This window comes from Hypanus sabinus, chromosome 20 (genome assembly GCF_030144855.1).
Source record: "Hypanus sabinus isolate sHypSab1 chromosome 20, sHypSab1.hap1, whole genome shotgun sequence".
Lineage (NCBI taxonomy): Eukaryota > Metazoa > Chordata > Chondrichthyes > Myliobatiformes > Dasyatidae > Hypanus > Hypanus sabinus.
In genome coordinates, this window is record NC_082725.1 from 1,934,711 (window position 1) to 1,961,312 (window position 26,602).

At 41.7% G+C, this 26,602-nt stretch overlaps 1 protein-coding gene across 3 annotated transcripts in view; it reads right to left on the bottom strand.

Annotated features, from left to right (window-relative positions):
* pex1 (peroxisomal biogenesis factor 1) overlaps nt 1–26,602 on the bottom strand; it is a 99,211-nt gene that overhangs the window by 35,027 nt on the left and 37,582 nt on the right. For all 3 annotated transcript variants that reach the window (XM_059944936.1, XM_059944937.1, XM_059944938.1), the window contains exons 10-15: nt 25,217–25,349; nt 22,969–23,065; nt 19,540–19,710; nt 15,713–15,867; nt 9,629–9,815; nt 3,308–3,474 (exon numbers count right to left, since the gene is read on the bottom strand). In XM_059944936.1, coding sequence (XP_059800919.1) covers nt 3,308–3,474; nt 9,629–9,815; nt 15,713–15,867; nt 19,540–19,710; nt 22,969–23,065; nt 25,217–25,349 — 910 coding nt within the window. The remainder of the gene's footprint in view (nt 1–3,307; nt 3,475–9,628; nt 9,816–15,712; nt 15,868–19,539; nt 19,711–22,968; nt 23,066–25,216; nt 25,350–26,602) is intronic.

The following is a 26,602-nucleotide window of genomic DNA, read 5'->3' on the forward strand; positions in this document are numbered from 1 at the left end:
CCTGACTCCTCCCTGTAACCTTTGACACCCTTACAAACCAAGAACCTATCAACCTCTGCTTTAAATATACCCAGTGACTTGATCTCCACAGCCATCTCTGGCAATGAGTTCCACAGGTTCACCACCCTCGGGCTAAAGAAATCCCTCCTCCTCTCTGTTTTAAATAGACGTACAAGGCCTTGGTGAGACCGCACCTAGAGTATTGTGTGCAGTTTTTGTTCCCTAATCTGAGGACAGACATTCTTGCCATAGAGGGAGTACAGAGAAGGTTCACCAGATTGATTCCTGGGATGGCAGGACTTTCATATGAAGAAAGACTGGATCAACTAGGCTTATACTCACTGGAATTTAGAAGATTGAGGGGGTTCTTATTGAAACGTATAAAATTCTAAAGGGATTAGACAGGCTAGATGCAGGAAGATTGTTTCCAATGTTGGGGAAGTCCAGAACAAGGGGTCACAGTTTAAGGATAAAGGGGAAGCCTTTTAGGATCGAGATGAGGAAAAACTTCTTCACACAGAGAGTGGTGAAACTGTAGAATTCTCTGCCAGAGGAAACAGTTGAGGCCAGTTCATTGGCTATACTTAAAGAGGAAGTTAGATATGGCCCTTGTGGCTAAAGCAGGGGTGGGCAAACTTTTTGACATGTGGGCCACAAAGGGTTCTAAAATTTGACAGGGGGGCCGGACCAGGAGCAGATGGACGGAGTGTTTTGGTAATACACCTCATAAGAGAAAATAAAATATCATGGGATATGTAGAAAACATGTGCTTTAATTTCAATTGAAAATGAACAAATGCATTACAACAAAATATCTGTCTTTGAAGTCCCATGGTATTTAGCTATTTATTGAAATGACTTTTAAAACACTGAAAATTAAATGAATAAAATACAGCTTTTTTTAATAGTAACAGTTATTATTTTAAAGCACTGAAAATTCTGTTATCCTTCAAGATATTATCATCATCACTCTCCTCCCGACTGTCTTTATTTCAAAAACGGTAGGAGATGCAGGTCTACTTGTCCTGCTCCTTCTTATTCAATTGTCCCCTGTGCCAAAACTCAACAACGACCAGCACAAAGACAGAACAGTGCAGCGCGCCAGTATGCGGAGCGCGTTATTTGATCTGGAGCGCATTTTTTATTTTGAGAATGTACGTGCACCTGCGCACTACTCATGTCCATCACTTAACAGAAATGACATGTAACATGTAAGGCTTATTGAAAAACATATTTTCAAATGCATTTTTTACATAACACAACGAAGAAACTTATTTTTAATTTCAGTGGGAACTGTGTTGTTGGTCTCCCTTTTTAGCCAGCGCATCAAAGTCTGGATTTAGTTTTGTTGTGGCGATTCTCAGGATGCATCTGAGGTGTTGGTCAGTTAACTTGGATCTGTGGCTGGCTTTGTTGATGTTCATGACGCTGAACGCCTGTTCACACAAATAGGTCGAGCCGAACAAAGAGTAAAGCGCAAATGTGGCGTAATACGCTGCACCTCAACAAAGGTCAATGTATATAGAGTGCGTCATCTATTGGGAAAACGCCAGAATTGCGGGGAAAAAACGTTAACAAGGTTTATTAATATAATTTCATCAAGTTCTGCTGGCCGGATTAAAAAGCTTAATGGGCCGCATATGGCCCGCGGGCCGTAGTTTGCCCATGCCGGGGCTAAAGGGATCAGGGGGTATGGCGAGAAACCAGGTACAGGGTTCTGAGTTGGATGATCAGCCATGATCATACTGAATGGTGCTGCAGGCTCAAAGGGCCGAATGGCCTACTCCTGCACCTATTTTCTATGTTTCTAGATGTCCCTCTATTCTGAGGCTGTGCCCTCTAGTCCTAGTCTACCCCACTATCAGAAACATCCTCTCCATGTTCATTCTATCTTGGCCTCTCATTTGTTTCTCCGGGTGAGGGCCAGATTCCAGTTACGTTGTTTAAGATATTGATGCAGCTCTGATCTCCTACCTACAGGAAAGATATCAGTAAGATTGGATGAGTTCAGGAAAATTTACAAGAATGCTGCCAGGACCCGAGGACCTGAGTTACAGGGAAAAATCAAATAGGTTAGGACTTTATTCCCTAGAATGTAGGAAAATAAGGGGAGATTTGACAGAGGTATTCAAAATTATGCGGTGTATAGATAGGGTAAATGCAAGCAGATTTTTTGCACTGGGTGAGACAACTAGAGGTCATGGGTGAAGGGTGAAATGTTTAAGGAGAACATGAGGGGGAACCTCTTTATTCAGAGGGTGGTGAGAATGTGGAATAAGCTGCCAGCAGATGTGGCAGATATGGATTTGATTTCAACATTTAAGAGAAATTTGGATTAATGCATGGATGGAGGGGTATGGAGGGCTATGGCCTGGATGCAGAGTGACGGAACTAGGCAGAATAAAAGCTCGGCATGGCCTAGATGGGCCAAAGGGCCTGTTTCTGTGTGTAGTGTTCTATGATAAGGTCTAACAATGTATCAAAATACTGTTTTAGTCAAACCTTGCCTTTTCCTTAGTTCAGTGACCCAGCAACCTCAATGATCAGTGTTCCATTCAAGCAGTCTGCATCAGAAACCTCTGTTCATCGTCAAGAGCTGTTGGCTCTTTGGCATTTGGAATTTCCACTCATATAAAAGCTCTTTTCTGGGAAGTGCTATAGGACTCTTAAAAGCAAAAACTTCCCACAGGCAGTTAATCTGTTCAACCATTCTAGTTAGCCGCCATCCCCTCTATTACCCATCACTATATTGCACTGTAAACACTTTAAAATCACTTTTTATAATATTGTTTACATTGTTAATACATGCTGGGATTTACGTATTTATGCACATTTCATTCCATAGCCATACTTTAACTTCTAACTTTGTTATACATTTTTTATTATTCTTTGTAACTGTTGAATGTTGTTTTTTGTTGCATGCTGCATCCTGACCAACCCACCACAGCAAATTCCAAATATGTTTAACCTTATGTAGTGAATAAACTTGATGCTTGACATCTGTCTCCCCTTTTATTTCTCTCAGACACTGATCAGCGGCTCCATCTGGTGTGGAATTGTTTTTCTTAAGGTCAAGAAAGCAACATTAATTGACAAGCGCTTCAAATAAAATTAAGCATTAACGATTTCTGACAATACTATGAACTTCATCAAGGCATTTACAATTTTTCCCATTCATGGGCACTTTCCAACTACACAGAAACAAATAGGAGTCTGTCTTCCTGTGGTAATGATTCCGATATGAAAATCCAAATGTTATCTCCTAAGGTTTTACTCAAGATTGGATATCAATATTACTGGACATATACCTTAACGGGTAACTGAATAGTATCCAGGAGGATTTCCTTGACTTTGTGAAGACCTCCAACTTGGTCCCAGCCCAAATCTTTGGGTTTGTGAAGGTTAGCATTTCTTAGAGATGTAGGTACAAATCCCTCAAGGGCATGAAGGAAGTTCAATGTCGTCAACTGTGGTTCTGCATATAAAAACATTGCAAAACACTAACTTTTTGTACTTCAGCAACCTAATATACACTGGATAGTTTTTAATTTGGTAAGTGCTATATGAGTAGGATTAAAAGTGCTTATTTGTGTTTATGGAGAAGAATAAGATCTTTTCACAAAGTTCATTTCCTACAATGTGAAGAGTCAAATTCTAGACCTTCAGTTATACAGTATATAACATTGATCGGAAATAGCAATCCTTGTGCAGATGACACAAAGGCTGTTGGTGCTGTGGGTAGCATGGAGGGTTGTTATAGCTTACAACAAGATATAGATGGGATGTAGAAGTGGTAAATGGAATTCCACCGGAAAATGATACACCTTGGAAGATCAAGCCTAAAGGCAGAATACAAAAGCCCTGATAAGAGAGTCTCAGCACAAAGCAGCGACTATTTATTCCTCTCCATAGATGCTGAGTTCCTCTGGGGGGGGGGTGGAGGGGCGGGGGGGTTAGTGAATGCATGTGCACGCATGCGCTACTGAACAGTTTCAGCATATGTAGAACCTCTTGTGTTCAGGGTTAGTGGTAGGATTCTTGGCAAAGTGGAGGAACATAGGGATCCATGGCCATAGATCCCTCAAAGTTACCTCGCGAGTTGATAGGGTGATTAAGAAGGCATATAGTGTGTTGGCTTTCATTGGTCTGGGAATTGAGTTCAAGAGCACCGAGGTAATGTTGCAGCTCTATAAAACTCTGGTTAGCCTACATTTGGAGTACTGTGTTCAGTTTTGGTCATCTCATTTTAGGAAGGATATGGAACATTTAGAGAAGGTGTAGAGGAGATTTACCAGAATCTGCCTGGATTAGAGAGCATGTCTAATGTCAGGTTGAGCGAGCTAGGGCTTTTCTCTATGGAGGAAACTTCAGAGATGTACAAAATTAAGAGGGGCATAGATAGAGTGGAGAGAGTGTAAGAGTGAAGGATTAGATTGATCATGGAGCAAGTTTGTATAAGTTGGCATAAGGGTGTGTACTCTGCTCTATGTTCCACAGAATCAATATACATTAACAATGCACAACACACAGGTCTGTTAACACATTTTTCATTTATGTTATAAATTTTGTGGTTTTGAAGTATTAACCAAGAATTTCACATAGTAACTCAAAAAAGAAATGGAATCAACCTTGGACACCTAAAATAAAATCTCAAGAGCCTGCTGTTTGATCATAACTGCTTGTTCATCCAGATGCACTCAATTCCAGTTAGAACAAGTCTGCTGGAGGAACACAGTGGGTCAAAACGCCTGTGGGATGGTCAACGTTTCAGCTCAGGTCCCTGCATGGTTCTCATTGTTACCATCAGGGAGGAGGTACCGAAGCCTGAAGAAACACACTCAATGATTCAGGAACAGCTTCCTCCCCTATGCCATCAAATTTCTCAATGAACAATGAATCCATGAACACTACCTCACTTCTTTGTTCACCTTTTTGTACTCCTTAATTTGTATATATACACACACTCAGTGGCCACTTTATTAGGTACACCTGCTCATTAATGCAAATCTAATCAGGCAATCATTTGGTAGCAACTCAATGCATAAAAGTATGTAGACATAGTCAAGAGGTTCAATTCAAATTCAAATTTAATTCTCATTCAATGATGCCCATGAAAAAGTGTTCCTCCAGGGCCAAGGTGCAAAACCCAGCATCATCAAAGTACATATAGTTATGACAGCAAAAAAACCGATACTCAAAGAACTTATACAGTCCAAGTCCCTGAATGTAGATGTTAATGGGATGTTGTCCTGGAGCAACTCATCCCGCGACACAGACAAACACAATCCAGCTTATTGTTCAGACCAAACATCAGAATGGGGAAGAAACCTGATCTAAGTAACTTTGGCAAAGCATTGATTATTGGTGCTAGATCTAGTGTTTTGAGTATCTCAGAATATGCTCATCTCCTGGGAATTTCCTGCACAATATTCTTAAGCGATTACAGAGAATGATGTGAAAAATAAAAAATATATCAGTGGGTGGCAGTTCTGTGGGCAAAAATACCTGGCTAATGAGAGAGGTCAGAGGAAAATCCCCAGACTAATTCAAGCTGACAGGAGGCAACAGTAACTCAAATAATCACATGACAAATCAAATCACAATCAAATAAACAGTGGTTGCAGAATAGCATCACTGAACACTCAATACATCGAACGATGGACTACAGCCGCAGAAGCCTACACCTGGCTCCACGTCTGCACCTAATAAAGTGGTCACTGAAGTTATACATTTCCTATTGCAATTTATAATATATTTTATATATAGCATTGTACTGCTGCCATAAAACAACAAATTTCACAATGTAGAGTGCCATTAAAAAGTATTCACCACCCTTGGAAGTTTTCATGATTTCTTGTTTTGCAACATTGAATCACAGTGGATTTTATTTGGCTTTTTTTGACACTGATCAACAGAAAAAGACTCTTTCTTGTCAAAGTAAAAACAGATTTTTACAAAGTAATCTAAATTAATTTCAAATATAAAACACAAAATAATTGATCGCATAAGTATTCACCCCTTCAAGTCCAGTATTTAGTAGATGCACCCTTGGCAACAGTTACAGCCTTGAGTCTGTATAGATAGGTCCCTATCAGCTTTGAACATCAAGACACTTCAATTTTTCCCCATTTTTCTTTACAAAACTGCTCAAGCTCTGTCAGACTGCATTGAGATCCTGAGTGAACAGCCCTTTTCAAGTCCAACCACAATTTCTCTTTAGATTGAAGTCTGGACTCAGACTTGGCCACTCTAGAACATACACTTTTGTCATTTTTTAAGCCTTTCCTGTGTAGCTTTGGCTCTATGCTTGGGGTCACTGTCTTGCTAGAAAACAAATCTTTTCTCAAGCCACAGTTCCCTTGCAGACTGAATCAGATTTTCCTCCAGCTTTCCCTGTATTTTGCTGCATTCATTTTACCCTCCACCTTCACAAACCTTTCAGGGCCTGCTGCTGTAGAGCATCCCCACAGCATGTTACAGCCACCACTATGCTTCACGGTATGGATGATGTGTTTTTAATGATGTGCAGGGGTTTGCTTACACCAAACATAGCATTTAGTCTGATGGCTGAAAAGCTCAATGTTGGTTTCATCAGACTATAGAACCTTCTTCCAACTGATTTCAGAGTCTACCTGCTCTAGCCAAGATTTCATGTAGGTGTTTCCTCCCCCTAGTGTCTTTTCTCTGCCACTCTCCCAAAAAGCAGTGACTGGTGAAGCACCTGGGCAATAGATGTATGCGTAGTCTCTCCCATCTCAGCCACTGAAGCTTGTAATTCCTCCAGAGTTGTCATAGGTCTCTTGGTGATTTCCCTCACTAGTCCTCTTCTTGCACGGTCACTCAGTTTTTGAGGACGGCCTCCTCTAGGCAGATTTACAGCTGTGCCATATTCTTTCAATTTCTTGATGATTGGCTGAACTGTAATCCAAGGGATACTCAGTGACTTGGAAATTTTCTTGTATCCATCTCCTGACTTCTGCTTTTCAAAAACTTTTTTGCAGAGTTGCTTGGAGTGTTCTTTTGTCTTCATAGTGTAGTTTTTGCCAGGAAATTGACTCACCGGCAGTTGGACCTTCCAGATAGAAGTGTGTTTTTACTACAATCAACTGTAACACCCTGAATGCACAAAGGCAATCACCATTTAACTAATTATGTGACCTCTAAAACCCATTGGCTAAACCAGTGATCATTTGGTGTGTCATATTAAAGGGGGGGGGGGGGAATGAATCCTTATGCAATCAATTACTTTGTTTTAGATAGATACTTTATTCATATTACAGTGTCACAGTAGCATTACATGTGCACAGATACACAAATATTAAAAGAGAAGTAAGAAAGAATTAAAAAAATTACCTCAAACAGTCTAACAGGAGGGGGGTCATCACTTCCCCAACTATAGGTCAACTCATGATAGAGCCTAATGTCTCGAGGGTAAGAATGACCCCATATAGCACTTAGCACTCTTTAGAATAGCGTAGTTGTCTTAGTCTATTACTAAAACATAGAAATCTACAGTATATTACAGGCCCTTCAGCCCACAATGTTGTGCAACCATGTGACCTAGTCTAGAAGCTGCCTAGAATTTCCCTACTGTATAGCCCTGTTTTTCTAAGCTCCATGCACCTATCTAAGAGTATCTTAAAAGATGCTATTGTATCCGCCTCCACCACTGTCACTGGCAATGCATTCCACACACCCACCACTCTGTAAAAAGCTTACCTCTGACACCTCCCCCCCACCCCCCGTATCTATTTCCAAGCACATTGAAACTATGTCCCCTCATGTTAGCCATTTCAGCCCTGGGAAAAAGCCTCTGACTATCCACACAATCAATGTCTCATCATCTGATACACCTCTATCAGGTCATCTCTCATTCTCCGTCGCTCCAAGGAGAAAAGGCCAAGATCACTCAGCCCATTCTCATAAGGCATGCTCCCCAATCCAGGCAACATCCTTGTAAATCTCCTCTGCACCCTTTCTATGTTTTCCACATCCTTCCTGTAGTGAGGCGACCAGAACTGAACACAGTACCCTAAGTGGGGTCTAACTAAGGTCTCATATAGCTTTAACATTACCTCATGGCTCTTGAAATCAAAGCCAGATATGGTTTTGGAGATCTGTGTACAGTCGAGGTATTTCAACTGATTGTAGTAAAAGTGCTCCTCTGTTCAACCAAGCTGGCACGCAGAGCAAGAAACATTGTCCAGAATTGTGAGGATTTTCAATAGGGTCCTTTGCTCTACAACAGCCTCCAGTGTCCAGTTGGACTCCTATAACAGAGCCAGACTTTCTAATCAGTTTATTGAGCCTGCTGGCATCACCCATGTTGGTGCCACTGCCCCAGCACACCACCACATAGAGATTGTACTGGTGACAACAGACTGGTAGAACATGTGAAGGAGAGGCCTGCAAACTCCAAAGGACCTCAGTCTCCTCAGGAAGTAGAGACAACTCTGGCCCTTTTTGTACTTAGCCTCTATGTTTTATACTTCTAAATCATTTAGATCACTTTGTAGAGACCTGTTTTTACTTTGACACTGTTATGATCCCGGCCCCCTCCTTTGTGAGAATCGCAAGAGCACCCTTTTGGGGGGGGGGGGGGTCAGTAGACCCAATCGGGGAGAGAGAGAGAGAAATGTGCCAAATTGCACGTCCCACCCGGGATACAGAACAAGACAACAGCGACTATTGTCTCATGGAGACCACGTGAAAAGCCCTCGGGCAAGGTGGGCTGGTTGAGAGAGAGATTACATCATCCCAACCCGATTGACACCTGCGACTCCGTGAGGAAGTATAAAGGAGAGTCTCAGGGGGACAGCCCCCTCAGACGCACCAAGAAGACACGAGAGAGTGATCTCACAGCAGCGGGAAGCCATTCTGAAGGAAGCCACGTGCGTTCGATTCCGGGATTGGAATTTGTGGCTGGAATCACAGAAAACCGCTTTTAACTAACATCGGGGAGAGGAAACCAACGCTCCCCCGATTTCACGGACGCTTCATCAAGACTTGGCAAGTTCTTTCTCTTCTCCCCCAATCTCTCTCTCTTGGTCCCCCCACGTGAAACCCAGCGATTTTCAAAGGGCTGAGGCCTGCAGACTTTCTGAGTGACTTTTATATTTCCAACGGACAATCTATTAACCCCTAGACAACAGCAGAGCTCACTTAATGATGAGTATTACTATACCCGCGCTTTAGATTGAGTGTTGACAATGTGCACTATCTGAATGTATGTATTAACCCTACTTTTGTGTCCCTTTATCAATAAAAACCTTTGAAAATAGTGACATCTGACTTCAACGGACCTCTCTATCTTTGCTGGTAAGTTCTCCAGTTACGGGATTCGTAACAACACAAAAGATTCTTTTTCTGTTGATCAGTGTCAAAAATGCCAAATTAAATCCACTGTGACTCAATGTTGTAAAACAATAAAACACGAAAATTTCTGGGGGGGGGGGGGTGAGTACTTTTTATAGGCACTACATGCCAGTGTAATAAACCTGATCCTGATTATTCCCAAGGCAGGTTAACCATTCCTCCTGCCACAGACGCTGCTTGACCTGGTTGTTAGTTACAGCATCTGTACACCTTTGTATCTCTGCTGTTATTTTAGTCCAAATTTACAGCCTTACCTCGTTCTTTGTTTTTGTTAGATAACAAATGCGAATGCACGGCCCGCTCCATCAGCATGACAAAATCTCTTGCTACGAAGCCTTCTGTAGCTTTAGCCAGCTTTTGAAAGTCGGTGCTATCTAAAGTCTTCAGTGAAATAACGGTTTTATTTTGAATGACAGAGGTCAAAATCCCTACCCGCTGATCCTAGAAATAAAAAAAAACATCCATTGGATGTGTACATCTTCAATTTATAATTTTAATCTTCATTTATTACATGAACTGAGAGTATTTTTCATAAAATTACTTATTCCAAGGCACAAATTTTCATTTTTTTAAAATTTGAACAACCACATACCAGTACCAAAAAAGAGAAACCAACAATATTTAAATTCTGCCTTCCATTTCCCTCCAAACAACTCCAGGGACAGTTTACAAGCTACCAGAGAACTACTTTACGTCACAGTTTCCGTGTACAGTATCAGCCTGTAACTTTTCCTGACCAGGGAATTTAATTTCATTACTTGTTCAAAGTAAAATTTATTATCAAAGTACATACATATCACCACATACAACCTGAGATTCTTTTTCTGTGGGCATGCTTAGAAAATCTATAGAATAGTAACTAAACAGGATCAATGGCCAACAAACTTTTCAAATGCAAATATAAACAAATAGCAATAAATAATGAGCATGAAATAACAAGATAAAGAGGTCAAAGTGAGATTGTCAGCTGTAGGAACACCAGAAGTAAAATTAGTGTAGCTATCTTTGGTTCAAGAGCCTGACAGTTGTATGGTAGTTAACTTGAACCTAGTGGTGTGAGTCCTACAGCACTTGTACTTTCTACCTGATGGCAACAGCAAGTAAACAACTTGGCCTGGGTGGTGAGGATTTTTGATGCTGGATGCTGCTTTTCTGCAACAACATTTCATATAGATGTGCTCAATGGTTGGGAGGGTTCTTACTCATGATGTACTGGGCAAAATCCACTAGATTTTGTAGGATCTTTCACTCAAAGGCATTGGCCGTAATGCAGCCAGTCAGCACACTTTCCACCACATAACTACAGAAATTTGTCAAGGTTTTTGATGACATGCCGAATCTACGTAGACTCCGGAAATAGAGGTGTTGTCATGATTTCTTTGCAATTATATTTATATGATGGGTCCAGGACAGGTCCTCTGAGATAGTGACACCCAGGAATTTAAAGTTGCTGGCCCTCTCCACCTCTGATCCTCCAACGATTACTGGCTCATGGACCTCTAATTTCCCTCTCCCGAAGTCCACAATCAGTTCCTAGGTCTTATTGACATTGGTGAGAGGTTGTTGTTATTACCACTCAAATTTTCTATCTCCCTCCTGTATGCTGATTCATCACCACCTTTGATACAGCCCACAAGAGTAGTGTCGTCAGCAAACTTGTAAATGGTGTTGAAGCTGTACTTGTTACACAGTCTGAGGTGCAAAGCAAGTAGAGCAGGGGCCTAAGTACACATCACTGCGCTTATGGAGACAGTGGAGGAAAAGTTTTTGCCATTCCAAACTGACTGGCTCTACAAGTGAGGAAATCCAGGATCCAAATGCACAAGCAGGTATTGAGACCCAGGTCTTGATGAGCTGTAATTGATAAAGAGCATCCTAACGTATGCATCTTTGCTAATTTGGGGCTAATTGTTGTATTTCCCAGCACCCCCAGTGCAGAAAATAAACTGGTTTTCAGCAACTTATAAAGGATGGAAAGCACATGCTTTGAATTCTCTTTCATCTTTAGTAGGGCAGCATGGTGAATGTAGTGGTTAGAGCAGCACTTTACAGCACCAGTGATTGTGGTTCAATTCCTACTGCAGTCTGTACGGAGTTTGTACGTTCTCCCCTCCCCGTGACCATGCAAGATTTGTATGGGGTCTTCCTGTTTCCTCCCACATTCCAAAGATGTACAGATTAGGGATGGTGAGTTGTGGGCATGCAATTGTAATACTTGCGAGCTGCCCCCAACATTTCCTTGAAATGTGTTGGTCATTGAGACATACACATTTCACTGCATGTTTCAATGTGTGTGTGAAAAATAAAGTTAACCTTCCTTAAGTTGTAAAACTTACCAATGCAGATATAAAACCCATTCTATAGTTTCCATACATTCTCACTATTAGAGACAACATGTACTTCATTATTAAAAAAGGAACCCAAGGCACTAAATACCAGAATAGTTCGTGTTTTATAGTATTTATAAAACAAGTTATTATCTTAATTCCAGGTGCCAAGCCTTAGCAGAACATCATAAACAGCAGACTAGACAGTGCTGGATCTGGTCCACTGCCCAGGGTTGCTGACTACCACATCGATACAACTGCACTTATTCAGCCAAATACATCAGCTTATCGCCATCCTGGGCATTTCTTCCACATAGCAGGACAGGCCTCCAACAGTAACTAATCCTCTCAGCTTTGCCCGAGACAACCCCAATAGCTTTTCTACAGCTCTCTTTTGTCAATGTACTTTGAAGTATTCTTAAATATGACTAGTATTCAAAGCCATTTTAAAAAGTTCACATAGGTTTAATTCCAGTTTTAAAATTAAATTTGTTAAACTAAATATTTGGATGGCCTGATAGCGTAATGGTTCACACAGCACTATTACAGCTCAGGACGTTCCAGAGTTCAAATCCGGTGCTGTAAGGAGCCTCAGTACATTCTCCCCACAGAATGAATGCATGGGTTTCCCAGGGTGCTTTGGTTTCCTCCCACTCTCCAAAGATATAATGAGTAGGTTAACTGGTCACTGTAAATTCCCCCATGATTAGGTTAGGGTGAATCAGCTTTGTCAGGGATCGCTAGGGCAACTTGGCTTGAAGGGCCGTAACGACCGATCCCGCACAATATCGCTAAAAAAAATTTTTAAATTAAAAACTTCTCACCTTTCACCCTTAACCCATGACCTCTGGTTGTGGTTCCACCCAAGCCCAGTGGAAAGGCCTGCTTGCATTTACCCTATCCATAACCCCTCAAAATTTTGTATACTTCTATCAAATCTCCTCTCAATCTTCTATGTTCTAAAGATACAATCCTAACCTATTCAATCTTACCTTATAACTCAGGTCCTCCAGACCCGGCAACATCCTTGTGAATTTGCACTGTACTCTTTCAACCTTGTTTACATCTTTCCTGAAGGTATGTGACCAAAACGGCACACTATACTCCAAATTGTGCCTCGTCAAGGTCTTAATACAACTTCAACATAACATCCTATCTCCTGTACTCAATACATTGATTTATAAACCTACAGCACAATACAGGCCCTTCGGCCCACAAAGTTGTGCCAAACATGTCCCTACCTTAGAAATCACTAAACATACCTATAGCCCTCTATTTTACTAAGCTCTGTGTACCTATCTAAAAGTCTCTTAAAAGACCCTATCGTATCCACCTCTACCACCATTGACAGCAGTCCATTCCACGCACTCACCACCCTCTGAGTAAAAAACTTACCCCTGACATCTCTTCTGTACCTACTCCCCAGCACTTTAAACCTGTGTCCTCTTGTGGCAACCGTTTCAGCCCTGGGAAAAAGCCTCTGACTATCCACATGATCAATGTCTCTCATCATCTTATACACCTCTATCAGGTCACCTCTCAACCTCCGTCGCTCCAAGGAGAAAAGGCCGAGTTCACTCAACCTATTCTCATAAAGCATGTTCCCCAATCCAGGCAACATCCTTGTAAATCTCCTCTGCACCCTTTCTATGGCTTCCACATCCTTCCTGTAGTGAGGCGACCAGAACTGAGCACAGTACTCCAAGTGTGGTCTGACCAGGGTCCTATATAGCTGCAACATTACCTCTCAGCTCCTAAATTCAATTCCACAATTGATGAAGGCCAATACGCCATACGCCTTCTTAACCACAGTCAACCTGCGCAGCTGCTTTGAGCGTCCTATGGACTTGGACTCCATGATCTCTCTGATCTTCCACACTGCCAAGAGTCTTACCATTAACACTATATTCTGCCATCATATTTGACCTACCAAAATGAACCACCTCACACTTATCTGGGTTGAACTCCATCTGCCACTGCTCAGCCCAGTTTTGCATCCTTTCAATGTCTCGCTGTAACCTCTGAAAGCCCTCTCCAACTTTTGTGTTATCAGCAAAATGAAGGCCAATGTGCCAAAAGCTTTCTTTATGACCCTTTTTGGGTGAGTAAATTTGCAGATGATACCAAGATTGGTGGTGATTTGGATAGTGTTGTCGATTGGCAGAGAATACAGTACGATATGGATCAGTTGCAGATATAGGCTGAGAAATGGCAGATGGGGTTTAACCCAGATAAATGTGAGGTGTTGCACCTTGGAAGGGCAAATGCAAGGAGACAGTATACAGTTAAGGGTGAAGTCCTTAACAGCGTTGCTGAGTGAAGAGATCTTGGGATCCAAGTTCATAGCTCCTTGACAGTGTCTACACAGGTTGATAAGGTGGTTAAGGCAGCTTATGGAATTTATGCTTTATTAGTCAAGGTAGTGAGTTCAAAAGTCAGGAGGTTATATTGCAACTTTATAAAACTATGGTTAAGCCACATCTGGAGTATTGCAAAGTACTGGTTGTCCCACTATAGGAAGGACGTGGAGGCTTTGGAGAGGGTGCAAAAGAGGTTTACCAGGATGCTGTTGGTTTAAAGAGCATGTGCTATCATGAGAGGCTGGATATGCTTGGGTTGTTTTTTTTTCCTGGAGTGTCAGAGGCTGAGGGGAGAGCTGATGCATGTTTACAAGATTAAGAGACGCATAGTTAGGGCAGATGGTCAATAACTTTTTCCCAGGGTGGAAATGTCCAATACCAGAGGGCATGCATCGAAGGTGAAAGCGTGTAGGTTCACAGGGGATGTGAGAGGCGAGTTCTTTACTCAGAGAGTGATGGATGCCTGGAATGGTGGTAGAGGCAAATACATTGGAGGCTTTTAAAAGACATTTGGATAGACATGTCTATCCATGGATGTAAGGAAGTTCAGAATCAGAAGCCTTTATTATTGCCAAGTATGAGGACACATACAGGGAATTTGATGTCAGTTTCCCTGAGCTCTCTCTGTACAGAATTAAAAGCAAACAAAAACAATAGCGCAAATAATCTTAAACTATATACAGTGAGGTCCACCTCATTGAATGTACAGGTGGATGGCAGACTGATGGTATACGGAAAGAAACTGTTCTTGTACCTATTTGTCCTGGCATACAGTGATCTAAAGCATCTACCAGAAGGAAGGAGTTGGAACAGGTGATGTCCAGGGTGTGATGGGTCTACAATAATGCTGCTTGCTCACTTCCTGACTCTAGATGCATACAAGTCCTGGATCGAGAGCAGCTTCACACCAATAATCCTTTCCGCAGCCCTGACGGTTCTTTGGAGTCTATTCTTGTCTTGTTTGGTAGCTGATCCAAACCAGACAGTGATGGACGAACAGAGAACAGACTGGATTATTCCTGAATAGAATTGAATCAGCAGCTCCTGAGGCAGGTTGTACTTCCTGAGTTAATGTAGGAAGTACAACCTCTGCTGAGCCTTTTTGATAAGAGTGTCCGCGTTGGGTATCCACTTCCGGTCCTGGGGGATTATGACACCCAGAAATCTGAAGGTTTGATGGAGGGATATGGATATTGTGTAGTTAGGAGGGATTCGTTTTTGGGTGTTTTTGATTTGCTGGTTCGGCATAACATTGTGGGCCGAACAGCATTTTCCTGTGCTGTACCCTTCTATGTTCTATGAAGATAAAGCAGCAGAAAGAAAAATAAACAGATCACTAGCCCACATGCACCATATCACTCAGGGGTCACACAACCGCACACCACGATGCTTCACAGCTGGGTTGAACAGTGAGCGCACAGGTCAGCTGGTCCAACATCTGACATGCAGCTCAGCTGACTCTGAGTACAAAGAGTTGAGTGACTAACACTGCAGAAATCCAAGATGAGCTGACCAGTGAGAGGCAGATAGCTGATGGCTCCCTATAGAGCTGTCGGCTGTAGGAGAGCACAGCCCACTGCACCAGTTCAACCTATGACCCTGGGAACGATGTAAAATGGTGCAGCATCAGGTAATTGTAAGGTTGGTTTACCTGGTCCGGCAGTGGAATATTCTGGATACACTGAAATAGATGGGACCCTTCAGCTGAATTTAGAGAGGGATGCAGAGTTTGCTCAGAAATGCTTGTGGCTATCAGTGTGATAACATTCCCATGTGAAACTGCATCAGCAACTAGATACTTCAGAACTGGAAAAACAAAACAGACCTTTAGATTAACAGCACAATAAAACCACAGCAAATCTGTACAAACAGAAACTCTGCCCTGCCAGAGAAACCTTTCCCAATCAAAACTGTAAATAATCTCGATGAAGGGTCACGGCCCAAAACAATGACATTTTATTCCTCTGCATAGATGCAGCCTGACATGCTATGTTTCTCAGCATTTGGTGTGCATTAGTCAAGATCCACAAGTTGCTCACTCTATCACCGAATGCCAGGCAGATACAAATTTACCTTTACCAAGCCCACTGGTTCTGTTACCCAGTAAATTAGATTCAATCATACATAATCAGCTCTAAACAGCAGAGGGCACTGCAGAGCAAAACATGTGCAAAACACAAAAATACAACTGCAGATGCTGTGGATCAAAGAATACGTACACAACGCTGGAAGAACTCAGCAGGTCAGGCAGCATCCATGAGAAAAGAGTAGCCAATGTTTCCGGCTGACCCTTCATCAGGAATGGGGGGGTGGGGAAGAGGGCTGAAGCCCAGTAATAAAGATAGGGGAGGGGGTAGGGCCTAGAGACACCAGGTGGAAAACCAATCAGAGGGAAGATAAAGGGGGGGAGGGGATAAGCATGAAAGAACTGTAGAGATAAAGAAGCAGAAAGTTGAAAGGGGAGAGAGACAGAAGGATCTGGGATGGGGGGAGGGAATTACCAGAAATTGGAGAATTCAATGTTCATACCACCAGGCTGGAAGCTACCCAGACGGTATTCATACCTCCAGCCTGGTGGTATGAACATTGAATTCTCCAATTTCCAGTAATTCCCTCCCCCTCCCCTATCCCAGGTCCCTCTCTGCCTCTCTCCCCTTTCAACTTTCTGCTTCATTATCTCTACAGTTCTTTCATGCTTATCCCCTCCCCCTCCCCCTTTATCTTTCCTCTGATTGGTTTTCCACCTGGTGCCTCGAGGCCCTACCCCCTCCCCTATCTCTATTACTGGGCTTCCGCCCTCTCTTCCCCCCCCCCCCCACCCCACCCATTCCTGATGAACGGTCTCAGCCCGAAACGTTGGCTACTCTTTTCTCACAGATGCTGCCTGACCAGCATTGTGTACGTGCTGGGGAGGCAGCATTAAGAAGAGGGATGCCTCACGTCTTAATAAGCTGGTAAGGAAGGTGGGCTCTGTCGTGGGCACAGAACTGGAGAGTATGACATCGGTGGCAGAGCGGAGGGCGCTGAGTAGGCTACAGTCAATCATGGAAAACCCTGAACATCCTCTGCACAGCACCATCCAGAGACAGAGAAGCAGCTTCAGTGGCAGGTTGCTGTCAATGCAATGCTCCTCAGACAGGATGAAGAGATCATTACTCCCCAACGCCATTCGGCTCTACAATTCAACCACCAGGGGCAAGACATGTTAAGTGCCGGGGTTAGGACTGAGCTTAAGTTACCACTCAATGCACTTTAGTAAACTATTTAAGAACTTTTTAAAAGCTATTTATTAATGCTTTTTGGGAGGGTGATTTTAGATGCATATCATATTTATACTGAATTAAATACTGTATGTAATTAGTTTTGCTACAATAAGTGTATGGGACACTGGAAAAATGTTGAATTTCCCCTTGGGGATGAATAAAGTATCTATCTATCTATCTAAAATGTGTGCAATGCCGTCAAGTGGAAAAGTCTGAACCAGCCCTTTTTACAAAACCAATGAATATTAAAACAATTGTCTCTGAGCATAGCCAGCTGTCAAACCAATCAAATCATAGAAATATCTCTAAATCTCCCTCACTGAACAGTACATGGAATATGATATAGAAAACTTTTTTTTTAATGGTAGCATTTTAAAATACATGGGCGTTCAAAATCTTTGTATATGTATCACAAGGTTCAGCAAGCAATTAGTACAGGCAAACAGTATGGTTCGTAGGGGATTCAAATAGTTACATCTGAAAAAGTCCTCTGATCTTCCAACAAAAGGAAGACTATAATAAGTGAGCGACAGCTCACCACATTTTTCCTTGAGAAGTAGGCAGCACTATGTATGTACCTCTCTTTGTGCAGGATTAATGGATAACAGGGTGATGTTCCTTACGGTCGGCATATGCAGAATCAGTGGCACAAACTTACAACAAGGAGTTGGCCATTCAGGCGGGAGATAAGATGAAATTTCTTTAACTGAAGTGTAAGATATACTTGAAATTCAAGGGGGTTGCGGAGCCACAGTTGCTGAGTATACTGAAGACAGGGACCACATCATACAAAAGGAAATGAGCTTAATTCAGTGAAGAGCCATTTTCCTGAACGGTGACACAGGTGTAAAGTGCCAAACCACCTATCCTGCTCTTACTTTATTTTTAATATGCAAAAATTTAAATCAACAATTAAAATTGCAAACACAAGAGATTCAGCAGATACTAGAAATTCAGAGTAACACACACAAAATGCTGGGGAAGCTTAGCAGGTCAGGCAGCATCTATGGAGAGGAATAAACAGTCAACATTTCAAGCTGAGACCTATCATCAGGACGTGGACTAAAATTGCTTATTTTAAGAGAACACTTAATTTACATAAAACATCATTGAAGCATATACTGATGGCAGTTGCAAAAGTGCCTCTCTGCTAGAATGGATTTGCTCCTGCTGCTCTGAGTCCTCATCCACTGAGTTACCTGGCATCGTGGCAGAGTCCAGACTTGCTAGGACTTTGGCACACAGCTGCATCATTTCTAAGTAAGCTCCTGACACAAGAGTTCCCAATCTGAGGTTTTAAGCCACAGAATAACAAACCATTGAATTGATATCAAGTTATCACAGCAACCACCTTGCACTCAACATCAGTAAGACCAAGGAACTGATTGTGGACTTCAGGACAAGGTAGTTGAGGGAACACATACCAGTCCTCATCGAGGGATTAGTAATGGAAAGGGTGAGTACTTTCAACTTCCTGGGTGTCAACATCAGTGAGGCCCCATATCTCAAAGGATGTGTTGTCACTGGAGAAAGCCTAGAAGGGGTTCACAAATATGATTCCAAGAATGAGGAGTATCTGGCAACTTTGGGTCTGGACTCACTGCAATTTAGAAGAATACGTAGGGATCTCATTGAAAGCTACTGAATGTTGAAAGGACTAGATAATGTGAATGTGGAAATGATGTTTCCTATGGTGGGGGTATCCAGAACTAGAGGGCACAGTCTCAAAATTGAAGGGTGACCTTTTAGAACAGATATAAAGAGGAATTTTTTTTTAGCCAGGGCATAATGAATCAGTTGAATGCTTTGCCACAGACTACAGTGGAGGCTAAGTCCATATATAAGGCAGATGTTGATCACTTTCGGATCAGTCAGGGCATCAAAAGGATATGGCGAGAAGGCAAGTGTATGGAGTTGAGTGGGATCTGGGATCAGCCATGATGGAATGGTGGAGCAGACTCAATGGGCTGAATGCTCTAATTCTGCTCCTGTCTTACAGTACAGAAGCAGACCCTTTGGCCCATCTAGTCCATTCCAAACTATTATCCTACCCAATTCCATCAAAATGCACCTGGACCAAAGCTCTCCATATCCCCATGCTCTATGAACATAAATAACATAAATAAATGAATTACTGCTCTCTGAATATAGTCCCATTTCAAAGCCATTTGCCTGTTCTGTGAAAAGCATTAAAAATTAAGGCTAAAATAATTACTTTGAGAAAGTTGTCTACCAAGAATAGCCTCGGCACTGAGTTCATGTTCAGAAGCAGTGACAGAGCCTGCAATATGATCCAAGTCATCCATAAAGACTACAGAAGGTTGTCTCCATGCTGCCTCAGTGAAAACTTCTTCCCATTTCTTACGGATATTTTCAGCTCTTTTACCTGGACGTAAAACAAAGGATTTGATTACACTTCAGTCAATTCTCATTTTCAGCATTTTAAGATACAGTTGGATTTGTTTTTCAATTTTTGTAAGTGTGGATTTGTTAAAACCATTTGCTAGAAAGACATACTTTTTAAAAATGAGTCAATGGTAAACCTTAAGAGGATCAATTTCTTTTAAATCAGAATCAATTTGAAACAAACACAGAAGTCTAAAAGCCATATTGATGTAGAAACATAGAGAACCTACAGCACAATACAGACCCTTCAGCCCACAAAGTTGTGCCGAACATGTCCCTACCTTAGAAATTACCAGGCTTACCTTTAACCCTCTATTTTTCTAAGCTCCATGTATCTAAACAAAGTCTCTTAAAAGACCCTATCGTATCCGCCTCCACCACGACAGCAGCCCATTTCACGCACTCACCACTCTCAGGTAAAAAACTTACCCCTGACATTTCCTCTGTACCTACTCCCAAGCACCTTAAACCTGTGCCCTCTTGTGGCAACCATTTTGGCCCTGGGAAAAAGCCTCTGACTATCCACACGATCAATGCCTCTCATTATCTTATACACCTCTATCAGGTCAGCACTCATCCTCTGTCATTCCAAGGAGAAAAAGGCCAAGTTCACTCAACCTATTCTCATAAGGCATGCTCCCCAATCCAGGCAAGATCCTTGTAAATCTCCTCTGCATCTTTTCTATGGCTTGCACGTCCTTCCTGTAGTGAGGTGACCAGAACTGAGCACTGTACTCCAAGTGGGGTCTGACCAGTGTCTGACCAGCTGCAACATTACCTCTTGGCTCCTAAATTCAATTCCACAATTGATGAAGGCCAATACACCGTACGCCGTCTTAACCACAGAGTCAACCTGCGCAGCTGCTTTGAGCGTCCTATGGACTCAGACCCCAAGATCCCTCTGATCCTCCACACTGCTAAGTGTCTTAACATTAATACTATATTCTGCCATCATATTTGACCTATCAAAATGAACCACTTAACAGTTATCTGGGTTGAACACCATCTGCCACTTCTCAGCCCAGTTTTGCATCCTATCAATGTCCCACTGTAACCTCTGACAGCCCTCCACACTATCCACAACACCCCCAACCTTTGTGTCATCAGCAAATTTACTAATCCATCCCTCCACTTCCTCATCCAGGTCATTTATAAAAATTACAAAGAGAAAGAGCCCCATAACAGATCTCTGAGGCACTCCACTGGTGACCAACCTCCATGCAGAATATGACCTGTCTACAACTGCTCTTTGCCTTCTGTGGGCAAGTCAGTTCTGGATCCACAAAGCAATGTCCCCTTGGATCCCATGCCTCCTTACTTTCTCAATAAGCCTTGCATGGGGTACCTTATCAAATGCCTTGCTGAAATCCATATATACTATATCTACTGCTCTTCCTTCATCAGTGTGTTTAGTCACATCCTCAAAAAAATTCAATCAGGCTTGTAAGGCACAACCTGCCCTTGACAAAGCCATGCTGACTATTCCTAGTCATATTATACCTCTCCAAATGTTCATAAATCTTGTCTCTCAGGATCTTCTCCATCAATTTACCAACCACTGAGTTAAGACTCCCTGGTCTACAATTTCCTGGGCTATCTCTACTCCCATTCTTGAATAAAGGAACAACATCCGCAACCTTCCAATCCTCTGGAACCTCTCCCGTCCCCACTGTTGATTCAAAGATCATCGCCAGAGGCTCAGCAATCTCCTTCCTTGCCTCCCACAGTAGCCTGGGGTATAACTGGGCGGACAAAAGAAATCAGACATACACAGCAACTTCAAAGATCAATGTAAATTCATTATCAAAGAACATATCTGTTAGCAAATAAGACACTGAGATTCATTTTCTTATATTATATCACATATAATATCACAATTACAGCACGGAAACAGGCCATCTCAGCCCTTCTAGTCCGTGCCGAATGCTTACTCTCACCTGGTCCCACTGACCTGCACTCAGCCCATAACCCTCCATTCCTTTCCTGTCCATATACCTATCCAATTTTCTTTTAAATGACAAAATCAAACCTGCCTCTACCACTTCTACTGGAAGCTTGGTCCACACAGCTACCACCCTCTGGGTAAAGAAGTGCCCCCTCTTGCAGGCAATTACAGGAAAAAAATGAATAAATAAAATCAATGAAAAACCACACATAAAGACTGACAAACAACCAATGAGCAAAAGAAGAGAAACTGCAAATAAAATAATAATAGTGAGAACATGAGCTGTAAAGAGTCTTTGAAAGTGAGTCTGTAGGTCGCAGAATCAGTTTAAAGTTGTGGTGAATGAAGTTATCGACCTTGGTTCAGGAACCTGATGGCTATAGGGGAATAACTGTTCCTAAACCTGGCCATGCTCTCTTCTCACTACCACCATCAGGCAGGAGATACAACAGCCTCAGGTCCCACAGCACCAGAGGAACAGTTATTATCCTCAACAATCAGGCTCCTGACCCAATGTGTATAACTTCACTCATATCAACACAACTGATTTCACAACTAGTGGACTCACTCTTAACAACTCTACAACTTATGTTCTCAGTATTATTTACTTGTCTTTTTTTGCACATTGGTTGTGTATAGTTTTTCATTGATTCTACTGTATTTCCATTGTCCTACTGTGAAAGATTGCAAGAAATGAATCTCAGAGCAGCATATGGTAACATGTGTTCTTTGAACTTTGAATGTAAACAACATCCACTGCCTTTCCTACATCATCTTTCTTGATAACCTTCAAAGTGGTTAGACGCTACTACCATGCACAATGCATGTTGACCAACCCTAACAAGACTCCATCTAACCAAATACTTTATATTGGCTCCCTTATAATTTCCAGGTGGGTATCTTTATCTGACTGGTTCATTTACTGAAGCTGTATTCAAAACTTTCAAGTACTGCTTTAGAGCAGGGTTTTCCAAACTGGGCTCCACGGACCCTTGGTTAATGGGAAGGCTTATTTGCATACAAAAGGTTGGCAGCCCCGATCAGATTTAAACTGTATAAATCAAACAGGAGTTAGACTCTTAGTCTCAGTAGCAGTGACATGAAATTAGTGGCCATAGTGACCCTGAACTTTGGTCTGGTCCACATCTAATCTATTGCGTGGTAAACTTTCATCTGCTATCAGACACAACTATCAGAAACTCAGTGGCAAATCAGGATTGAACAAATTATGTTGGTCCTGACATGCAAATCTCAAGTGAATAACAAAGGCATCTGTGAGTTACTGACTCTCACCTTGCAAAGCTTTACAGTCAATAATTTCTACATGGGCTTCCAGCTTCTCTGCGGCTTCTCTACACAGAGCCTTTGCCAAAGTGGTTTTCCCACTACCCTAGATAAAAGTAAGTTTCCAAGTTATTGATGAGTGACTGAATAATTCTTTCAAAGCCATTTATTTACAGATTAACCAAAAAAGGTATAGCAGCAACTGCTTCCTGATTAATGTTTTTTGAAGATATTTTGTTAAGACTATTCATAAAAAAGATATTTCAAAAGCTCAGAGCAACACAAACATAATGCCTGAGGAACTCAGCAGGTAAGGCAGATCTATGGAGGGGAATAAATAGTTGACACTTTGGACTGAGTTGAAGTTTCAGTCCTAATTAAGGGTCTCAGCCTGAAATGTTGACTGTTTAGTTGGCATAAAAACAAAAGATTTTGCAGATGCTGGAAATTTAGAGCAACAGAAAAAATGGTTCCTAAGACATGAAACACCAGCCCTAATCTATACACCAAGCTCATTGATAAGCACACAGTCTTTTAATGGTGCAGACATTTTAAATCCTGCTTCAGTAAACTTCCTGCCCCATTTTGTTGGAGCTTCTCCATAGTTTTCAAATTGAACTGCTTCTGACACTGCCTCAAGAGTCACTCTTTGTGACAGTCATGAGGCAGAACGTAAGAACATAGAGCATGAGTAGCCATCTGGCCTGTCAAGCCTGCTCTGTCATTCAATAAGATCATGGCTAATCTGGTCATGGACTTATCTCCTCCTACCTGCCTTTTCCCCATAACCCTTAATTCTCCTACTACATAAAACTCTATCCAAGCTTGTCAGAAGTCAGAATGCTTGGCACACTGTTAACTCTGGGCTTTGGACTGTATGATCATTTTGTTATACGACTATAAGACACAGGAGCAGAATTAGGCCATTTAGCCACTATTCGTTCAAAGCTGATTTATTCCCTCTCAACTCCATTCCCCTGCTTTCCCCGATTCAATGATTAATCAAGAACCTATCAACCTCCGTTTTAAGTATAGCCAATGACTTGACTTCCATAGCTGTCCATGGCAATGAACTCCACAGATTCTCCACTCTCTGGCTAGATGCTGTGGATTGCTTACCTGGGATTCCATGAGGATGATTTCCAAAGTTATTTCAATTAAGTATTCTGTACTGTCTGATTTTTTTTAATACATGCTTCGTTCAGTTTCTGATTAAAACTGATCTGTAATGCCAGACGCCAGGGGTGCTTTTGGTTATCTGTCCTTATCCAAGACTTCTCATTGGGGTTTCTGCTCACTGGCTAAACATGAATGAGCTTTTGGGTTTCAGTCTGAAACATAAACTGTTTATTCCGCTCCTTTGATGTTGCCTGGCCTGTTGAGTTCCTCCTTGTTCTGTTAGGTTTATGATTTATGATCAGACAACAAAGTTCAACTAGCGAGCTGCAGAAAGAAAGGAGTTAAAATTCTGTGCATCCACTCCTGAAGGTTGTAAACTGTTCTTCGATGTCTAACTTGGTTTTTTTTACTTTCCTTTTTGATTCCTCCTTCTTAAACTATTCATTTCCAATTTCTTTTTCTCCATCCAGTTCCCTCCACCATCTCCTCTGTCATTCCTCTCCATCTCCTTCTCTATCCTTAAATTAAATAAATACTTCTCTTGCTTTTCAGTTCTTAAAATTTTGAAATACAGAAACATAACAGTTAGTGTAATGCTTTAGGACTTCAATTCCCACTGCTGTTTGAACGTTCTCACCGAATGAAATCACACTGAAACCTACCAAATATTGAAAGATCTAGACAGAATGGAGTTGGAGAGTATGTTTCTTGTGCTGGGGGAGTCTAGGACCAGAGGGCACAGCCTCAGAATAAAAGGTTGTCCATTTAAAATGGAGATGAGGAATATCTTGAGCAAAAGAATGGAGAATCTGTGGAATACATTGCCATTGAAATCTGTGGAGGCCAAGTCAATGTGGATAACTTCTTGAGTAATTAGGGCATCAAAGGCTACAGGGAGAAGGCAGGAAATTGAGCTCGAAAGGGATAATAAATCAGTAATGATGGATAGCAGGATCAAAATTGATGGGCCAAATGGCCTAATTTATTCCTATTTCTTATGGTCTTGCTACTCCAGCATATTCTCAGCTACTGCAATTTTAATACTAAAATGTTAACATATTTGCAGTAAATCAGTGTAGGAGATTATCATTGATAATCTCACAATGTATATTCTATATTAAAAAACACAGTCTATCACCTTGACTCCTGTGAGTAAAAGAGCTCCACTTCTGAGACCTTGTGCAGTAGAGGCAATTTCCCGTGACAGAGGGTGGCCCAGGAGACTTAGAGAGACATGCTCAAAGGCTGGAATGGCAAGTTCATGAACAGCACTGCAAAACAAGAGTTTATCTTACATATTATGTATAGCACATAGATGTGTTTTAAAAACAAACGGCCTACAAGTAGGCACAAAGAATTCAATTAGGTAATTCCTAGTTCAACATTTTCAATTTGACAAAAATGCTCACTACAAAAATGCACTACTTAAAAACTTTGAAAACAAAATACATGCAATTAAGAATCCTGAGGCAGCCTTCCACAGTTGGAACACCTTCACACAGAGAAATCTTTCTACTAAACAGATAAGCTAATGTTCTACTAGAAGGTGAGGAGGAGATTTACCAAAATGCTGTCTCGATTAGAGAAAATGTCTGTGAGGACAGGTTGAGCGAGCCAGGGCTCTTCTCTTTGAAGTGAAGGAGGATGACAGGTGACTTGACAGAGGTGTACAAGGTGATAAGAGGCAGAATTTTCTCTTTCTGCATAAATATGACCTAAAAGGTGATAAGACCTTCACACAGGTCCTAAAACTAAATAAAGAGAATCCAATTAAATAATTAACACAAAAAACATTACACTTGTTCAGTTATTTATTGAGAGAAATGTTATGTGTATTTGTTGGAAAAAATATGTAATCCTTTGCTTTCAGTAACTGGTATAACCTCCTTGTACAGCAATAACTTCAACCAAATGTTTCTGCTAACCATTGATCAGTCCTGCATAATTGGCTTGGTGTAATTGTAGGCCATTCCTCCTTACAAAAGTGCTTCAACTCTGGGGTGTTGGTGGGCTTCCTTGCAAGAAGTATTTGCTTTAGGTCTTCCTCAATATTTCCATAGGATTAAGGTCAGTCTTGACTCAGCCATTCCAAAACACAGATTTTCTTCTTTTTAAACATTCTATTGTTGATTTACTCGTTTTTGGCATTGATTGTGTAGATCGTGTGGATCATCAGAGGCTTTTTCCCCAGGGCTAAAATGGTTGCCACAAGAGGACACAGGTTTAAGATGCAAAGGAGATGTCAGGGGTAAGTTTTTTACTCAGAGAGTGGTGAGTGCATTGAATGGGCTGCCAGCAATGATAGTGAAGGCAGATACAATAGATTATTTTAAGAGACTTTTGGATAGGTACATGGAGCTTAGTAAAATAGAGGGATATAGGTAAGCCTAATAATTTCTAAGGTAGGGACAAGTTCAGCACAACTTTGTGGGCTGAAGGGCTTCTATTGTGCTGTAGGTTTTCTATGTTTCTATTATCTTGTTGCGTTATTCAACTTCTATTAAGCTTCAGGTGACAGACTACG